This window comes from Oncorhynchus clarkii, chromosome 26, assembly GCF_045791955.1.
Source record: "Oncorhynchus clarkii lewisi isolate Uvic-CL-2024 chromosome 26, UVic_Ocla_1.0, whole genome shotgun sequence".
Lineage (NCBI taxonomy): Eukaryota > Metazoa > Chordata > Actinopteri > Salmoniformes > Salmonidae > Oncorhynchus > Oncorhynchus clarkii.
In genome coordinates, this window is record NC_092172.1 from 714102 (window position 1) to 733979 (window position 19878).

The 19878-nt window shown below is 41.1% G+C and overlaps 1 protein-coding gene across 1 annotated transcript in view; it reads right to left on the bottom strand.

Moving 5' to 3' along the window:
• Positions 1-19878, bottom strand: part of LOC139385208 (synaptotagmin XIVa) — a 127561-nt gene that overhangs the window by 57296 nt on the left and 50387 nt on the right. The window contains exons 3-4 of the mRNA XM_071130322.1: positions 11257-11409; positions 5044-5259 (exon numbers count right to left, since the gene is read on the bottom strand). Of these exons, the coding sequence (XP_070986423.1) occupies positions 5044-5259; positions 11257-11409 (369 nt within the window). The remainder of the gene's footprint in view (positions 1-5043; positions 5260-11256; positions 11410-19878) is intronic.

Genomic DNA, 19878 nt, shown 5'->3' on the forward strand with positions numbered 1-19878 from the left:
GTCATTTGAGAAACCAAGGCTGTTGAGTCCATGGTGATTGACAGAGTAGAAAGCCTTGGCCAGGTCGATGAAGACGGCAGCATAGTACTGTCTTTTATGGCGGTTATGCTATTGTTTAGGACTTTGAGCGTGGCTGAGGTGCACCCATGAACAGCTCGGAAACCAGATTGCATAGCGGAGAAGGTATGGTGGGATTCGAAATGGTCGGTGATCTGTTTGTTAACTTGTTAACTAGCTTTCAAAGACTTTAGGAAGGCAGGGCAGGATTGATATAGGTCTGTAACAGTTTGGGTCTGGAGTGTCTCCCCATTTGAAGAGGGGGATGACCACGGCAGCTTTCCAATCTTTAGGGATCTCAGACGATACAAAAGAGAGGGTGAACAGGCTAGTCATAGGGGTTGCAACAATTGCGGCGGATAATTTTAGAAAGAGAGGGTCCAGATTGTCTAGCCCAGCTGATTTGTAGGTGTCCAGATTTTGCAGCTCTTTCAGAACATCAGCTATCTGGATTTGGGTGAAGGAAAAGCAGGGGGGGCTTGGGCAAGTTGCTGCGGGGGGTGCAGAGCTGTTGGCCGGGATAGGGATAGCCAGGTGGAAAGCATGGCGAGCCGTAGATAAATGCTTATTGACATTCTCGATTACCGTAGATTTATCGGTGGTGACAGTGTTTCCTAGGCTCAGTGCAGTGGGCAGCTGGGAGGAGTTGCCGGGAGGAGTTGCTCTCCATGGACTTTACAGTGTTCCAAAACATTTTGTAATTTGTGCTACATGATGAACATTTCTGTTTGAAAAAGTTAGCCTTTGCTTTCCTAACTGACTCTGTACATTGGTTCCTAACTTCCCTGAAAAGTTGTATATCGCAGGGGCTATTCGATGCTAATGCAATACGCCACAGGATGTTTTTGTGCTGGTCAAGGGCAGTCAAGTCTGGAGTGAACCAAGGGTTATATCTGTTCTTAGTTCTACTTTTTTGAATGGAGCATGCTTATTTAAGATGGAGAGGAAAGCACTTTTAAAGAATAACCAGTCATCCTCTACTGACGGGATGATGTCAATATCCTTCCAGGATACCCGGGCCAGGTCGATTAGAAAGGCCTGCTCGCTGAAGTGTTTTAGGGAGCGTTTGACAGTGATGAGGGGTGGTCGTTTGACCGCGGACCCATTACAGACGCAGGCAATGAGGCAGTGATCGCTGAGATCCTGGTTGAAGACATCAGAGGTGTATTTAGAGGGCAGGTTGGTCAGGATGATATCTATGAGGGTGCCCGTGTTTACGGATTTAGGGTTGTACCTGGTAGATTCCTTTATAATTTGTGTGAGATTGAGGGCATCAAGCTTAGATTGTAGGATGGCCGGGGTGTTAAGCATATCCCAGTTTTGGTCACCTGTCCTCTAAATACACCTCTGATGTCTTAGTACAAACTCTGAAGATAAATGGGGTGCAAACAATTCACATATGGTGTCCAGGGCACAGCTGGGGGCTGAGGGAGGTCTAAAATAAGAAGCTACAGTGAGAGACTTATTTCTGGAAAAGTGGATTGTTAAAAGTAGAAACTCGAACTGGGCACGGACTTGGATAGCATGACAGAACACTGCAGACACTCTCTGCAGTAGATTGCAAGTCCGGGCCTTTTGGCAGTTCTATCTCGGCGGAAAATGTTATAGTTGGGTGTCACGTTCTGACCATAGTTCTTTTGTGTTTTCCTTGTTTTAGTGTTGGTCAGGACATCAGCTGGGTGGGCATTCTATGTTGGATGTCTATGTTAGTTGCTTGTGTCAGCACAGTTCTTATGATAGCTTCACGGTCGTTATTTATTTATTGTTTTTTTGTACAGTTTACTTTGTGTTTTTTCGTCATCTATTAAATGATGCATTCACACCACGCTGCACTTTGGTCCGCTTCTTACGACGATCGTGACATTGGGGATGGAAATCTCAGAATTTTTGGTGACCTTCCTAAGCCAGGATTCAGACACGGCTAGCACATCAGGGTTGGCAGAGTGTGCTAAAGCAGTGGATAAAACAAACTTAGGGAGGAGGCTACTGATGTTAACATGCATGAAACCAAGGTTTTGCGATTACAGAAGTCAACAAATGATAGCACCTGGAAAATAGATGTGGAACTGAGAGCTACAGGGCCTTGGTTAACCTCTACGTCACTAGAGGAACAGAGGAGGAGTAGGATAAGGGTAAGGCTGAAGGCTATAAGAACTGGTCGTCTAGTGCGTTGGGAACAGAGAATAAAAGGAGCAGATTTCTGGGCATGGTAGAATAGATTCAGGGCATAATGTACAACCAAGGGTATGGTAGGATGTGAGTACAGTGCAGGTAGACCTAGGCATGGGGTGACGATGAGAGAGGTTTCGTCTCTGGAGGCACCAGTTAAGCCAGGTGAGGTTTCCACATGTGTTTGGGTTGAGACAAAAGAGCTTAGGCATGTTGAGCGGTACTGGGCTCTACACTGAAATAAAACAATAAGAACTAGCCAAGACAGCAGTATTGACATTAGAGAGAGGAATAAAGCAATCACAGGTGTTCATCAGGAGAGCTAAGACAACAACGGGTAAATGGCGTTGAATGGGCAGAGCAGGTCAATTAGGTACATAGAGGACCTGAGTTCGAGGCTGAGGCCGACAGATAAACAAAATGAGGTACCGTGTTATTTAAACAGTCCAGGGTGTGTAGCTGTGTAGTCGAGTGATCATAAGGTCCAATGAGCATTAATAGGTGAATCAGGGAGCCGTTTGGGAGTCAGTACTACACTAGGCGAGCGGGAGACATGGCGTTCAGAAAGCTAGCGGACCGGGGATAGCAGATGGTTCATCGGCGACATCGTAACAGAATAGCCTGTTGAGACAACATTGGGCGATTACGTCGGCAGACCAGTCGTGATGGATCGGCGTGGCTCCGCATCGACAATAATAATGGGTCCAGGCCAATTGGCAAAAGAGGTATTGTAGCCCTAGAATTAGCTGGTATATGGGCCTAGCTTGAGGCTAGCTCAAGGCTAACTGATGCTTGCTTCGGTTAGCCACTCGTTTGCAGCTAGCTAGCTGCGATGATCTGGTGTAATTATCCAGAGTGGCAGGAATCCGGTGATGTGGTAGAGAGAAGCAGTCTGATATGCTCTGGGTTGATATCGCGCTGTGCAGACTGGCAGGTATTGTCCGAGCTAAGGCTGGCTGGTGTCCGAGCTAAAGGTGAAGACCTCTAGCCGTGGCTAACAAAGACTATTAGCTAGTTAGCTGAATAGCTCCTGATGGAGGTTCCAGTTCTAAGGAATAAATATAACAGATCCGTACCACATTGGGTGAGGCGGGTTGCAGGAAAGTATAATTTAGTTCGTAGATATATGAAAAAGACTGGCTATTTACAAGGGATAGGACACGGGATAAGACAAAGACAAACACACGTTCGACTGCTACTTCATCTTGGTTCTAAGAAATGCTCACTAACAGGGATGTAAATAAATTTGTGCTTTTTGTGCGTTATGGAACATTTCTGGGATCTTTTATTTCAGCTCACGAAACATGGGACCGACACTTTACATGTTTATATTTTTGTTCAGTGGCAAATTAATATCCGCACTAACACTACAGTCTGCAAAAACACAACAGTAATTACTATAGTACTATAGTATATACCAGAGGTGTGGACTTGAGGCCCATATATGATGACTTGCAACTCGACTTTGACTTTAACACCAATGACTTGTGACATAACTTGGACTTGAGCCTTTTGACTCGAACTGACTTGATACCCTCCCCAAGCCCAAATATTTAAAATGATGCTATTAAAAAAAAGGTGCAGCGCATCCACTCTTCATTTAATGGATTACAGTTTGAATCGGACAGCAGGAAATCAAATTGAGCCAGCTGAGAAATAGTTGCACGTGGCAGTGCAGAGGAACGTCGGCGGGTGAATTCAAATGAGCCTAAATCCTGCCTGATGTTGCTGCTGTTCCTAAAGCCATTGACATATGTTAGCCTATTGTAACAGTGTGTGTGTGTTATTGTTGGGCGATTGTGTACAAGCCTACATCGCTCGATTGCGCCCCATAGCGATCCTCGATAGTCCATCGCTATTGGGGTGGGTGGGGGGGGGGGGGGGGGGTGGGGGGGAGATCATGTATTTCCATGGAAATATAAAGTTTATTTGGAAAGTAATAAATATATTTTTTAAAGCATTCATGATTTGCGTAAATGCAATATACTATTACTCTTGTTAAAAACATGAAATGGTATTACATTTGGTGAAGAGTACATTATGACTTGTTTAGGACTCGAAACTCAAGGTTTAGGACTTGAGAATTGACTTGGGACTTGAGGGCTAAGACTTGAGACTTACTTGTGACTTGTAAAACAATGACTTGGTCCCACCTCTGGTATATACTACAGTTTTTAATTTGCATATACCCTGCCCATTCCCCTCCCCATGTCCACATTTGTGCCACCTATCAGTGAGAAACCTACATGCCAAGAAAAGCCATATATTGTGTTGCCTACAGGTTATAAAAAAAAAGAGCTAAAGCTTTGAACTATCTGTTCAGACCTCAGTTCTACCTACCTACAGGTTATGGAAAATTAGCTCTTTGAGTATTTTGTCCAGTAGGTTTCCTCAAGGACAAAGCCCCACTGCTATGTAAAAGATCATAAAATACAAACATTATAGTAAATACTACAGTGTACTACAGTCCGCAAAAACAGTTATTACTATAGTATGTACTACAGTTTTTTTGTTACTAAAGTAACTGTAAATACTACAGTAAAGACAGCAAAACATTTAACTATAGTATACTATAGTATTTCTTAATGTGGGAGGTGTACGTGATCTCCTCATTATGAATGCTGTTGGGGGCTGGGCGTGGCCTGCTGAAGAAAGGCGCTCCCCACTGCCGGGTGGTTCTGAAATAGAATCTACAGTGCACTGTTTGATGGCCGCACTCTTGTGGCTCCCGCAGGTTAACATAGAATTTTTTACTGACGCTTTTCAATGTAGTTACAACTGCCCACTGCCCACCTTTGCCTTATAGACATAACCTACCGTCCTCTGCCGAGGCCTCGCTGCTGTAGCCGTCATACTCGGCTGATAGGGGGCTGTACTTCTGCCTCATCTCCCAGCCATAGCCATTCGACTGGCTGCCGCTAGCCCCGCCTCGGAGACCCTGCGAACGGTTGACTGCTTCTTGGTACTGGCCCATCACCTCATCCTCGCTGTCTGACGACGAACCCTTCAGGTCACCGTCAGGGTAGATCTTTTCTAGAGGTGGAAGATAAAAAGGGAAAGAGATATGTTCCGGTGGATTTCTGTACTTAAGATCAAATGTAGGATCAGCTTTAATTACCATTTTTTTCATTTTTATTTTAACCTCTACTTGATCGCTGCCCCCTCCCCGCGTTACGGTTAAGCTAACGTAGGCTAATGTGATTAGCATGAGGTTGTAAGTAACAAGAACATTTCCCAGGACATAGACATATCTGATATCGGCAGAAAGCTTAAATTCTTGTTAATCTAACTGCACTGTCCAATTTATAGTAGCTATTATAGTGAAAGAATACCATGCTATTGTTTGAGGAGAGTGCACAGTTATGAACTTGAAAATGTGTTAATAAACCAATTAGGCACATTTGGGCAGTCTTGATACAACATTTTGAACAGAAATTCGATGGTTAATTGGATCAGTCTAAAACGTTGCACATACACTGCTGCCATCTAGAGGCCAACATCTGAATTGCACCTATATTCCTAAGTCATATATTGGCCTTTCTCTTGCATTTCAAAGATGAAGAAAAAATTTAAGTAATGTTTTTTTCTTTGTATTATCTTTTACCAGATCTAATGTGTTATATTCTCCTACATTAATTTCACATTTCCATAAACTTCAAAGTGTTTCCTTTCAAATGGCATCAAGAATATGCATATTCTTGCTTCAGGTCCTGAGCTACAGGCAGTTAGATTTGGGTATGTCATTTTAGGTGAAAATTGAAGAAAAGGGTCCGATCTTTACAACAAACGGGCCTCAGGATCTTGTCACGCTATCTCTGTGCATTAAAATGGCATTGGTAAAACGCAATTGTGTTCGTTGTCCATAGCTTATGCCTGCCCAGACCAGAACCCCACCGCCAGAGTGTGCTCTGTTGACCTGAGCATTCTGACCTAACAACAGCAGTCAAGCACCCAAGTTAACTGGCTAACGTTGGCTAGCTTGCTAGCTACTTCCATACCCAAATGAGAGAACAGCTCACTCTGACCATTTTACTCATTCTAGCAGAGCTGGTTAGACTGTTTTTATGTTATCCAGAGTGTTGGTGTCTGCAACTGTGCTGCTGGCGTTTAGTTTACTGACACCGTCCATATTCAACAGGTGTTGAGCGTTCGTAAATTTGTCAGTTGTGATTCTGCGCTCTGGCACACTCAGACGAGCTCATGAAACATGTGACTAACACTGTAGAAAGGCTATGTCACCACTAAACATGCAGTAACCTTTCATAATATTGTTTCATAAATGATGTATACTTTTTGCCCCATATCAGGTCGAATGTTTCACAACAACAATCAAGAGTCAAATTAGAGGCTACTTTGAGCCAAGATGGCAGTGGACAGTCATCTGGTAGAGGCAACAAACTACCCAAAAGAGTAGACCTGACTAGGAAATCTCCTGGCCCTACCAGTATACAGTATCATATGCAGTGGTGTAAAGTACTTTAGTAAAAATACTTTAAACTACTACTTAAATAGTTTTGGTGGGGTATCTGTAATTTACATTACTATTTATATTTTTTGACAAATTTTACTTTTACTTTACTACATTCCTAAATAAAATTATAGACTTTTTTACTCCATACATTTTCCCTGACACCCAAAAGTACTCGTTACATTTTGAATGCTTAGCAGGACAGAAAATAGTCCAATTAGCACACTTACCAAGAGAACATCCCTGGTAGTCCCTACTGCCTCTGATCTGGTGGACTCACAAACGCAAATGCTTTGTTTTTAAATGATGTCTGAGTGTTGGAGTCCTGGCTATCCGTAAATAAATACAACATTTTGCTTAAAATAATGAATTTTAAATTATAGGTACTTTTACTTTTGATACTTAAGTATGTTTTAGCAACTGCATTTACTTTTGATACTTAAGTATATTTAAAACCAAATACTTTTAGACTTTTACTCAAGTAGTGTTTTACTGGGTGACTTTCATTTTCTATTAAGGTATCTTTACTTTTACTCAAGTATGAGAGGTAGTACTTTTTGCTACCACTGATCATATGAGGGAAAAAATGGCAGCACCCATCCTACTCTACCAAGCAAAAGAGCAGTAACTCAGTGAAACTGAGAATAATGACTTCAAAGTTTTTTGTTATTGTCCAGCTAAATTAATTGTAGGCAGATCAATGGAGATGTGGTTATCTGATCCCTTACTACGACATAATAATTTATTCATATTGACCCTGACCACTGACATGACCTTTGACCCTAGAAGGCAGTTACTGCCTTCTTGCTTGGTACAGCCACTGGAATACGTTTCCATGATGTAACGGCTGTCTTCCTCCTCCTCCGAGTAGTAAGGATCGGAGGACCAATGCGCAGCGTGGTACGTGTTCATGCTCTTTATTAAAACAAGTGAACACTGAAACAAAACAATAAACGACACGTGAAATAACCAACCAACAGTTCCGTGTGGAACACACAGACACAGAAAATAAACACCCACGAAACACAAGTGGGAAAAGGATATATAAGTACGATTCTCAATCAGAGACAACTAACGACACCTGCCTCTGATTGAGAACCATACCAGGCCAAACTCAAAACACAAAATAGAAAACGGAACATAGATAAACCCACCCAACTCACGCCCTGACCATACTAAGACAAAGACATAACAACAGTCAGTGAAAGTGCAGGGCTCCAAATTCAAAACAGAAATCTCATAATTAAAATTCCTCAAACAGAAGTATTTTACACCATTTTAAGATAAACTTGTTTTTAATCCCACCACCGTGTCCGATTTCAAAAAGGCTTTACGATGAAAGCACACCAAATGATTATGTTTGGTCTACACCTAGTCACAGAAAAACACAGCCATTTTTCCAGCCAAAGAGAGGAGTCATAAAAATCAGAAATAGAGAGAAAATGAATCACTAACCTTTGATGATCTTCATCAGATGACACTCGGGACTTGACTTAATGTTATACAATACATGTATGTTTTGTTCGATAAAGTTCATATTAAATACAAAAATCTGAGTTTACATTGGCGCGTTATGTTTAGTAGTTCCAAAACATCCGGTGATTTTGCAGAGAGCCACATCAATTTACAGAAATACTCATAATAAACAGTGATAAAAGATACAACTATTATGCATGGAATTAAAAATACACTTCTCCTTAACTTCTCTAGGGTAGGGGGCAGCATTTGGAATTTTTGATGAAAAGCGTGCCCAAATTAAACTGCCTTCTACTCAGGCCCAGAAGATAGGATATGCATATAATTGGTAGATTTGGATAGAAAACACTCTAAAGTTTCCAAAACTGTTAAAATAGTGTCTGAGTATAACAGAACTGATTTGGCAGGCGAAAACCAGAGAAAAATCCATTCAGGAAGTAGGATTATTTTTTTTCTTCTTTTTTTCTATTCAACGCCATTACAGTATCCATTGACTTAGGACTCAAATTGCAGTTCCTATGCCCTCCACTAGATGTCAAACGTCTTTATAAATCGTTTCAGGCTTGTATTCTGAAAAATGATGGAGTAGGACCACTCTGAATGAGTGGACCCTGCCGTGTCACAGAGCTAGTGCCTTACTTGTTTACCTTTTATATTGACGACGTTATTGTCCGGTTGAAATATTATCGATTATTTAGGCCAAAAACAACCTGATGATTGAATATAAACATTGCTTGACATGTTTCGATGAACTTTACAGATAGAATTTTGATTTTTTTTGTCTGCCTGTTGTGACTGCGGATTACTGAAGAAAAAGCGCGAACAAAACAGAGGTTTTTGGATATAAAGAGAGACTATCGAACAAAAGGAACATTTATTGAATAAATGAATGTCTTCAGAGTGCAACCATATGAAGATCATCAAAGTTAAGTGATTAATTTTATCTCTATTTCTGACTTGTGTAACTCTTCTACTTGGCTGGTTACTGTTTAATGATTTGTCTGCTGGGCGAAATGATCGTGAGGTATGCTTTCGCCGTAAAGGATTTTTGAAATCTGACACCGTGGTTGGATTCACAAGAAGTTCATCTTTAAACCTATGTAAAATAGTTGTGTCTTTTCTGAATTTTTATAATGAGTATTTCTGTATTTGAATTTGGCGCTCTGCAATCTCACTGTAGTCTGTAGTCAGATTTCAAAAAAGCTTTACCGAAAAAGCACACCATGCAATAATCTGAGTACAGCGCTCAGACAACAAATCAAGCCATACAGATATCCGCCATGTTGTGGAGTCAACAGAAGTCAGAAATAACATTATAAATATTCACTTACCTTTGATGATCATCAGAATTCACTCCCAGGAATCCCAGTTTCACAATAAATCTTTGATTTGTTGGTAAAGTTCATAATTTGTTTCCAAACACCTCCTTTTTGTTTGCGCGTTTAGCCCAGTAATCCAAATGCCCAATGCGTGATCACTTAGTTCAGACAAAGTCAAAAAAGTCACATTACAGTTCGTAGAAACCTGTCAAATGATATATAGAATCAATCTTTAGGATGTTTTTATCATAAATCTTCAATAATGTTCCAACCAGAGAATTCCTTTGTCTTCAGAAATGCAATGGAACTCAAGCTAACTCTCACGTGAACGCACGTGGTCAGCTCATGCCTCTCTGGCAGACCTCTGCCTCAATCCCCTCTCATTCCCCCTCCTTCACAGTAGAAGCATCAAACAAGGTTCTAAAGACTGTTGACATCTAGTGGGTGCCTTAGGAAGTACAATTTGACCCCATAGACACTATATTCGATAGGCAAAGAGTTGAAAAACTACAAACCTCAGATTTCCCACTTCCTGGTTGGATTTTTTTCTCAGGTTTGTGCCTGCCATATGAGTTCTGTTATACTCAGACATCATTCAAACAGTTTTAGAAACTTCAGAGTGTTTTCTATCCAAATCTACTAATAATATGCATATATTAGCAACTGGGCCTGAGTAGCAGGCAGTTTACTCTGGGCACCTTATTCATCCAAGTTACTCAATACTGCCCCCAGCCATAACAAGTTATTAATAATACAGAGGGTTGCTGGCGTTTTACTCCACCCATTACATTGGGGACTGAATCACATCACATGTTTGTTTACTACACTACAGAAAACCCGCTAACCAAACAACAGTGCTCTCTGAATTAAATGACAACTACACAAAAAAATTGTGTAAGTTTCTTAAATTTTTACCCGATCTCAAGTCAACCCCAGATGTGGTTAAAGCATAGTTGTGAACACAGAAAATCTCATTTTCTTGTTTTTCTATTGAAAAAAATAGAGAAATTCAAAACCTGGAAAAACAAAACGAAGAAAACAGAATTTGGGGGAAAAAACAACACATTTTAAAAAGGCCCTACCAACGGTTTTTTGCTATGCATGACTGCATTTTAGAGTGTGAGTAATCCTGCAGCACAGCATTTTGGAAGTTGAGGTCAGTCAATATTGACGATGCACCCAAGAGAGAAAGAGGTTGGGCCATCCTAGAAATGTTTTAGTGAAATGTAATGTAATATCAAATTTAGCAGACACTTTTGTGCAAAGTGACTTAGTCATGCGTGAATACATTTTTACCTATGGGTGGTCCGGGGAATCGAATCCAATATCCTGGTGTTGCAATGCTCTACCAAGATGCATGACAGGGTTATAAATGCTTTGTGAAGCCTCAATATAATATGATTTAGCAGCATTATTAAGCAGTGTTTAAGCCACCCTTTATAAAGCACAGGTTTCTGTCATATTTGACATAGTGGGTCATGTCACACAGTTCTGCCACATTTATGAACACTTTTTTATAAAGCATGACATAAGATTATATATGATTTGTAACATTTACGTAGTATTTATAAAGGCATTATGAAGGCTTCATGAAGCCTTTATAAGCAGGACCAAAAGGGTCATTCAAAAAGAACGAATCGTTGACAAACTAAACATCACAGCTGCTCATTTGCACTCCCTGTGTCAAACATATGAACATGCCCTCAAGGCATTGTCAATTCAACCCAGGGTTTCTTTACAGCTCACACACACAGAGTTCAGATTTACCTTGCAACTCCTTGGTTTTCCTGAACTCGTCTAGGCATGGCCGGCACCCAGCATTCTCAAGTGACAGCTTGTTGTTGAGGTATAAGAACAGGATGATCATCAGAATGAGGAAGAGTCCGATGGCCGTCAGAAACCCCAGCGTCTCTGGAGAGACTGCAGGGAGAAGAGAAGTAGAGCAAAATGGTGATTGTATGAATGGACTGGGCCTCTCAAAACATCTATTTCTCAACTCATTTACGAAGCCTAAGGTGTGTACAATGATTATTGCTGCTGCAAAAATATCCAGGTTTGTTTCATTAGCTAGGTTTCCATCAATTCAAGCTAATATTCTAATATTTGAACAAAGAAATATACACATACACCGGCAATGGTGTGCTTGAGTCAAACTGGCTTCTTGAGAATAAAAAGCTGTGCATAATGATGAACAGCACATAAAAAGCACTTTTTTCGTCATATAACTACCCATTTTCTACTCTGCCGATGGTTTTGCAACAAAAAGTCTGCAATAAACAGCTAATGTTCCCAGTCTGGTCTTGGCATGTGCTCTGCCAACCACTTGCAGATTCAGTGCAGAGGGTAAATAATGAGATTATGGATAAGAGCAAGGTCATTTTTATTTGTCAACTGACAGCCAAGCACCGATCATCATGTCACCAGCATACAGTACCAGTCAATAATTTGGACACACCTACTTATTCAAGATGTTTTCTTCTTTACATCACATTTGGTATGTTATGTATTAATTTGTGGCTGTCCATCATCCATTATGTTACGAATTCCAATTTGTTGTGGCTAGGTGGCTAACGTTAGCTAGGCTATGGGTTAGAGGTTGGGGTAGGAGTTATGTTTAGCTAACATGCTAAGTAGCTGAAAAGTTACTAATGCACTAAAGTGGTCCGTGATGAGATTCGAACACACAACCTTTGGGTTGCTAGACGTTTGCTTTATATGATCACCCATTCTCCCTGACCAAGCCCCCCATTCATTTTTGTCTTTTGCCTTCTATCTTATGTAATCAAACCAAATGTAACACATACTAATTTGAGTGTGCCCGATTTATGTTTACTATGTTATGTCTAGTCTATGAGACCGGCCTTAGATAATGTTCAAGTTCATTATTAAAAACATAATTGCATAACAGTATGAAATGAGATGAGACACATACAATCACAAAACGATCATTTAAAAAAGGTGAGTATTTTGTTGTTGTTAAGTTCATAAAGCTGTAACTTGATATCAGTTTTTGTGAAAGTACTGGCCATTTCTCAACTTCTTGTATGAGGTCAGATTCAGAATTTCAGGTCAGACTTTTCTCAAGATTCTAGTATACTATTTGCCTTTATCAATAGTTCTCTTACATTTTTTGTATAGACCCTAAATGGATACAATTAGGAAACTTCTTACTATGTCCTCACCAGAAATTTTGTATTTATCCCCATTGCACTGCCTGAAGATGACTGCTATATGGTTGAAATGCATGCCAGTAAGTCTTTCGAGTATTCCATGAATATTGTTGACGATAACATAGGGCTCTATTCAATCCATATCACTGAAGCATTGCAGATTTCACTATAGAAATTTAAAGACAATTTCTGATTGAGCCTACATATGCAGCATTTACCGTGAATTTCAATTGGGCTTTAGCGGGGAATTTCCACGATACGTATTGAATACAGCCCTTTATTTTTTATGGGAGTACTTTATTTCAATAAAACCTTTTATCCCCCCTTATTGTGGATTAAGACTTTTTAGCTCTCCTGGCTCACGCAAAAGTCTACACACCTAAAAGAACGCTTATTCGCGTTTAACTATTCGATACAAGCTGTCACACCAGACATAGCCCTAGAACCACAGATGAAGACGGATACACTAAAACTATTGCACTGTATTCTACACAGTACAACATGTTAAACAACATGACAGAGGACTAGGAGACATCTTTAGTCAGTAATAGTCTACATTCTGACAACAGGAGATGATCTGCGATTACACTGTTACACTGGCTTAATAAATACAGTACCTTTGGAAAGTATTCACACCCCATGGCTTTTTACAAATGTTGTTGTGTTACAAAGTAGGATTCAAATGGATTTCTTTGTAATTCATGGTCAACAATCTACACAAAATACTCTGCAATATCAAAGTAGAAGAACATTTTTAACATTTGTAAATAAAAAAATAATTGTAAAAAATAAAACACTAATATATCTTAATTAGATAAGTATTCAACCCACTGAGTCAATACAGTACATGTTAGAATTACACCTGTGGGTCTAAGATTTATCCACACCTGGATTGTGCAACATTTGCCCATTATTATTTTTTAAAATCTTCAAGCTTTGTGAAATTGGCTGTTGATCATTGCTCGACAACCATTTTTGGGTGTTCCCATAGTTTTTCAAGTAGATTTAACTCGGCCACTCAGGAACATTTGCGGTCTTCTTGGCAACTCCAGTGTAGATTTGGCTTTGTGTTTTAGGTTATTGTCCTGCTGAATGGTGAATTATGCTCCCAGTGTCGGGTGGAAAACAAACTGAACCAGGTTTTCCTCAAAGATTTCCCCCTATCACAGCCATTAAACTCTGTAACTGATTTAAAGTCACCATTGGCCTCATGCTGAAATTCCTGAGCAGCTTCCTTCCTCTCCGGCATCTGAGTTAAGGATGCCTGTATCTTTGTAGTGACTGGGTGTATTGATAGACCATCCAAAGTGTAATTCATAATTTCACCATGCTCAAAGGGATATTCAATGTCTGCGGTCTTATTTTTACCCATCTATCAATAAGTACCCTTCTTATCAAGGCAATGGAAAACTTCTCTGGTCTTTGTGGTTGAATTTGTGTTTGAAATTCACTGCTCGACAGAGATCTAACAGAATATTGTATGTGTGGGGTACAGAGATGAGGTAGTCATTAAAAAGTCACGTTAAAAACAAATTATTGCATAGTCAGTCCACACAACTTATGTGACTTGCACATTTTTACCCCTGAAATTATTTAGGCTTGCAATAACAAATAGGTCGAATACTTATTGACTCAAGACATTTCAGTTTTTAATTTTGCAATCTTTTTGTAAAGATTTAGAAAAACATAATTCCACTTTGACATTGTGGGGTATTGGGTGTAGCAAAGTGACAAAACATCTCGATTTAAACCATTTGAATTCAGGCTATAACAAAATGTTAAAAAGTTAAGGGGTGTGAATACTTGAGGGCACTTTATACCATCTACTGGATCTTGCCATCTTGATCTAATGTATCACTAGCCACTTTAAACAATGCCACTTTCTATAATGTTTTCATACCCTACATTGCTCATCTCATATGTATATACTGCACTCTATACCATCTAAATCAAATCAAATTTTATTTGTCACATACACATGGTTAGCAGATGTTAATGCGAGTGTAGCGAAATGCTTGTGCTTCTAGTTCCGACAATGCAGTAATAACCAACAGGTAATCTAGCTAACAATTCCAAAACTACTACCTTATAGACACAAGTGTAAGGGGATAAAGAATATGTACATAAAGATATATGAATGAGTGATGGTACAGAGCGGCATAGGCAAGATACAGTAGATGGTATTAAGTACAGTATATACATATGAGATGAGTATGTAAACAAAGTGGCATATTTAAAGTGGCTAGTGATACATGTATTACATAAAGATGCAGTAGATGATATAGAGTACAGTATATACGTATACATATGAGATATACGTATACATATGATAGCGGGGTGAACAGGCAGTGGCTCGGGTGGTTGTTGTCCTTGATGATCTTTATGGCCTTCCTGTGACATCGGGTGGTGTAGGTGTCCTGGAGGGCAGGTAGTTTGTCCCCGGTGATGCGTTGTGCAGACCTCACTACCCTCTGGAGAGCCTTACGGTTGTGGGCGGAGCAGTTGCCGTACCAGGCGGTGATACAGCCCGACAGGATGCTCTCGATTGTGCATCTGTAGAAGTTTGTGAGTGCTTTTAGTGACAAGCCGAATTTCTTCAGCCTCCTGAGGTTGAAGAGGCGCTGCTGCGCCTTCTTCACGACGCTGTCTGCGTGGGTGGACCAATTCAGTTTGTCTGTGATGTGTACGCCGAGGAACTTAAAACTTACTACCCTCTCCACTACTGTTCCATCGATGTGGATAGGGGGGGTGTTCCCTCTGCTGTTTCCTGAAGTCCACAATCATCTCCTTAGTTTTGTTGACGTTGAGTGTGAGGTTATTTTCCTGACACCACACTCCGAGGGCCCTCACCTCCTCCCTGTAGGCCGTCTCGTCGTTGTTGGTAATCAAGCTACTGGATCTTGATAATGCCGTTCGGCATCACTTATTCATATCTTTACGTACATATTCGTATTCATTCCTTTACACTTGTGTGGGTATAAGGTAGTAGTTGTGAAATTGTTAGGTTATATTACTTGTTAGATATTACTGTATGGTCGGAAATAGAAGCACAAGCATTTCGCTATACTCGCATTAACATCTGCTAACCATGTGTATGTGACAAATACATTAAGAGTTGTGCAAAGTTGGTAGAATCTTATGATTCAGAGCTCTAATTGGCTGCCAAAGGTACCACAAGGGGGTTTGAAGCTGTTGTTCTAAACCAAAAATAAAATATGCAGAAATGACACTTAAGAACGGGAACCATAGAAATAGTGCACATAGAACAGATCTACCACTTCTTAGACTTTCATTGAGAATGACAGATCGAGAACTCAACATTTCTATGAATTTGGTCGGGTAGCCCAAAAAAGTTACATATTGTAGCGTTAAGGCAAGAACATATCGTACGTTTTGCAAATTTGTAACATATCATACAAATGGTAATTTGTAACATATCATTCAAAAATGGATGATGGACATTCTGAAATGAATACATACCATACGAAACGCAATATATCATACTAAATGGAAAGATTTACGCACAGAATAACCAGGTTTCAGAGGGGGGCTATGGAAAGCCACTGAGTGGTTAGGTATGACTTTTTGGGGTTTCCCAATAACAACAAAAAAGCGGGGAAAAGGCTTCTCAACTCTGTGGTAAGCTAAGTGAATAACGTGATATGCCTCCGCCTGTAATATTCGATTTTGATTTACAAGGGCGGGGTCAGGTTAACCGTTGAAGCTGCTTCACTCTTAGCTATAGCTGTAAAAAGTGTTAGTTATTAGCCTTAGCCTGTTGGGGCTAGGGGGGCACAAGCTGAAAAAAATATTATTTTGAAATATTTAACTGTCACACATTAACAAGTCCAATACAGCAAATGAAAGATGAACATCTTGTTAATCTACCCATCGTTTCCGATTTTTAAAATGTTTTACAGCGAAAACACAACATATATTTATGTTAGATGACCACCAAATTCAAAAACACACAGAGCGATATTTCAGTCACAAAAGCATAAATATAGATAAAATTAATCACTAACCTTTGATTATCTCCATCAGATGATACTAATAGGACATCATGTTATACATGTATTGTGTGTTTTGTTCGATAATGTGCATATATATATAAAAAATCTCAGTTTACATTGGCGCGTTATGTGTTTTGATTCCAAAACATCCGGTGATTTTGCAAAAATAAAAGATGCAAGTGTTATTCACAGAATTAAAGATAAATGTATCCCCTATGCAACCGCTGTCAGATTTTTAAAAAAACTTTACGGAAAAATAATAATCTGAGAACGGCGCTCAGAACAGAAAGAAATAGCCGCCATTTTGGCGTCAACAGAAGCTACAATAAACACTATAAATATTCACTTACCTTTGAATATCTTCATCAGAAGGCAGTTCCAGGAATCCTAGTTCGACAATAAATGACTGATTTGTTCCATAAAGTTCCAAAAAGCCCATAATTTAGCCACTTGTTGTTAGCTTGTTCAGCCCAGCATTCAATCCTCAAAAAGCACGAGCAATGAACGTAATGAAACCGAGACCACCCACTCAAAGAGCTATTATGAGCCCCACCTTTATAATAGAATCATACAACCAGAATCTAAAGACGGTGACATCTTGTGGAAGCCCTAGGAAGTGCACTCCTAATCTGTTCCACGGGTGATGTGGAGGTAAACACAGGACCTGCATGTCCCCAGGCACCCTCATTTGTTGACTTCTGTGATCAAAAAAGCCTTGGTTTCATGCATGGCAACATCAGAAGCCTCCTCCCTAAGTTTGTTTTACTCACTGCTTTAGCACACTCTGCTAACCCTGATGTCCTTGCCGTGTCTGAATCCTGGCTCAGGAAGGCCACCAAAAATTCTGAGATTTCCATACCCAACTATAACATTTTCCCTCAAGATAGAACTGCCAAAGGGGGAGGAGTTGCAGTCTACTGCAGAGATAGCCTGCAAGGTAATGTCATACTTTCCAGGTCCATACCCAAATTTAAAAAATGACTCTCTCCAGAAATAAGTCTCTCACTGTTGCCGCCTGCTACCGACCCCTCTCAGCTCCCAGCTGTGCCCTGGACACCATTTGTGAATTGATCGCCCCCCATCTAGCTTCAGAGTTTGTTCTGTTAGGTGACCTAAACTGGGATATGCTTAACACCCCGGCAGTCCTACAATCTAAGCTAGATGCCCTCAATCTCACACAAATCATCAAGGAACCTACCAGGTACAACCCTAAATCTGTAAACAAGGGCACCCTCATAGACGTCATCCTGACCAACTGGCCCTCCAAATACACCTCCGCTGTCTTCAACCAGGATCTCAGCGATCACTGCCTCATTGCCTGTATCCGCTACGGATCCGCAGTCAAACCAGTCAGACCACCCCTCATCACTGTCATCACTGTCAAACGCTCCCCAAAACACTTCTGTGAGCAGGCCTTTCTAATCGACCTGGCCCGGGTATCCTGGAAGGACATTGACCTCATCCTGTCAGTTGAGGATGCCTGGTCATTCTTTAAAAGTAACTTCCTCACCATTTTAGATAAGCATGCTCCGTTCAAAAAATGCAGAACTAAGAACAGATATAGCCCTTGGTTCACTCCAGACCTGACTGCCCTCAACCAGCATAAAAACATCCTGTGGCGGACTGCAATAGCATTGAATAGTCCCCGCGATATGCAACTGTTCAGGGAAGTCAGGAACCAATACACGCAGTCAGTCAGGAAAGCTAAGGCACGCTTCTTCAGGCATCCTGTAGCTTCAGGCATCCTGTAGCTCCAACTCCGAAAAGTTCTGGGACACTGTAAAGTCCATGGAGAACAAGAGCACCTCCTCCCAGCTGCCCACTGCACTGAGGCTAGATAACACAGTCACCACCGATAAATCCATGATTATCGAAAACTTCAACAAGCATTTCTCAACGGCTGGCCATGCCTTCCTCCTGGCTACTCCAACCTCGGCCAACAGCTCCGCCCCCCCCGCAGCTACTCGCCCAAGCCTCTCCAGGTTCTCCTTTACCCAAATCCAGATAGCAGATGTTCTGAAAGAGCTGCAAAACCTGGACCCGTACAAATTAGCTGGGCTTGACAATCTGGACCCTCTATTTCTGAAACTATCCGCCGCCATTGTCGCAACCCCTATTACCAGCCTGTTCAACCTCTCTTTCATATCGTCTGAGATCCCCAAGGATTGGAAAGCTGCCGCAGTCATCCCCTCTTTAAAGGGGGAGACACCCTGGACCCAAACTGTTACAGACCTATATCCATCCTGCCCTGCCTATCTAAGGTCTTCGAAAGCCAAGTCAACAAACAGGTCACTGACCATCTCGAATTCCACCGTACCTTCTCCGCTGTGCAATCTGGTTTCCGAGCCAGTCACGGGTGCACCTCAGCCACGCTCAAGGTACTAAACGATATCATAACCGCCATTGATAAAAGACAGTACTGTGCAGCCGTCTTCATCGACCTTGCCAAGGCTTTCGACTCTGTCAATCACCATATTCTTATTGGCAGACTCAGTAGCCTCGGTTATTCTGATGACTGCCTTGACTGGTTCACCAACTACTTTGCAGACAGAGTTCAGTGTGTCAAATCGGAGGGCACGCTGTCCGGTCCTCTGGCAGTCTCTATGGGAGTGCCTCAGGGTTCAATTCTCGGGCCGACTCTTTTCTCTGTATATATCAATGATGTTGCTCTTGCTGCGGGCGATTCCCTGATCCACCTCTACGCAGACGACAGCATTCTGTATACTTCCGGCCCGTCCTTGGACACTGTGCTATCTAACCTCTAAACGAGCTTCAATGCCATACAACACTCATTCCGTGGCCTCCAACTGCTCTTAAACGCTAGTAAAACCAAATGCATGCTTTTCAACCGTTCGCTGCCTGCACCCGCACGCCTGACTAGCATCACCACCCTATATGGTTCCGACCTTGAATATGTGGACATCTATAAGTACCTAGGTGTCTGGCTAGACTGTAAACTCTCCTTCCAGACTCATATCAAACATCTCCAATCTAAAATCAAATCTAGAGTCGGCTTTCTATTCCGCAACAAAGCCTCCTTCACTCACGACGCCAAACTTACCCTAGTAAAACTGACTATCCTACCGACCCTCGACTTCGGCGATGTCATCTACAAAATTGCTTCCAACACTCTACTCAGCAAACTGGATGCAGTTTATCACAGTGCCATCCGTTTTGTTACCAAAGCGCCTTATACCACCCACCAC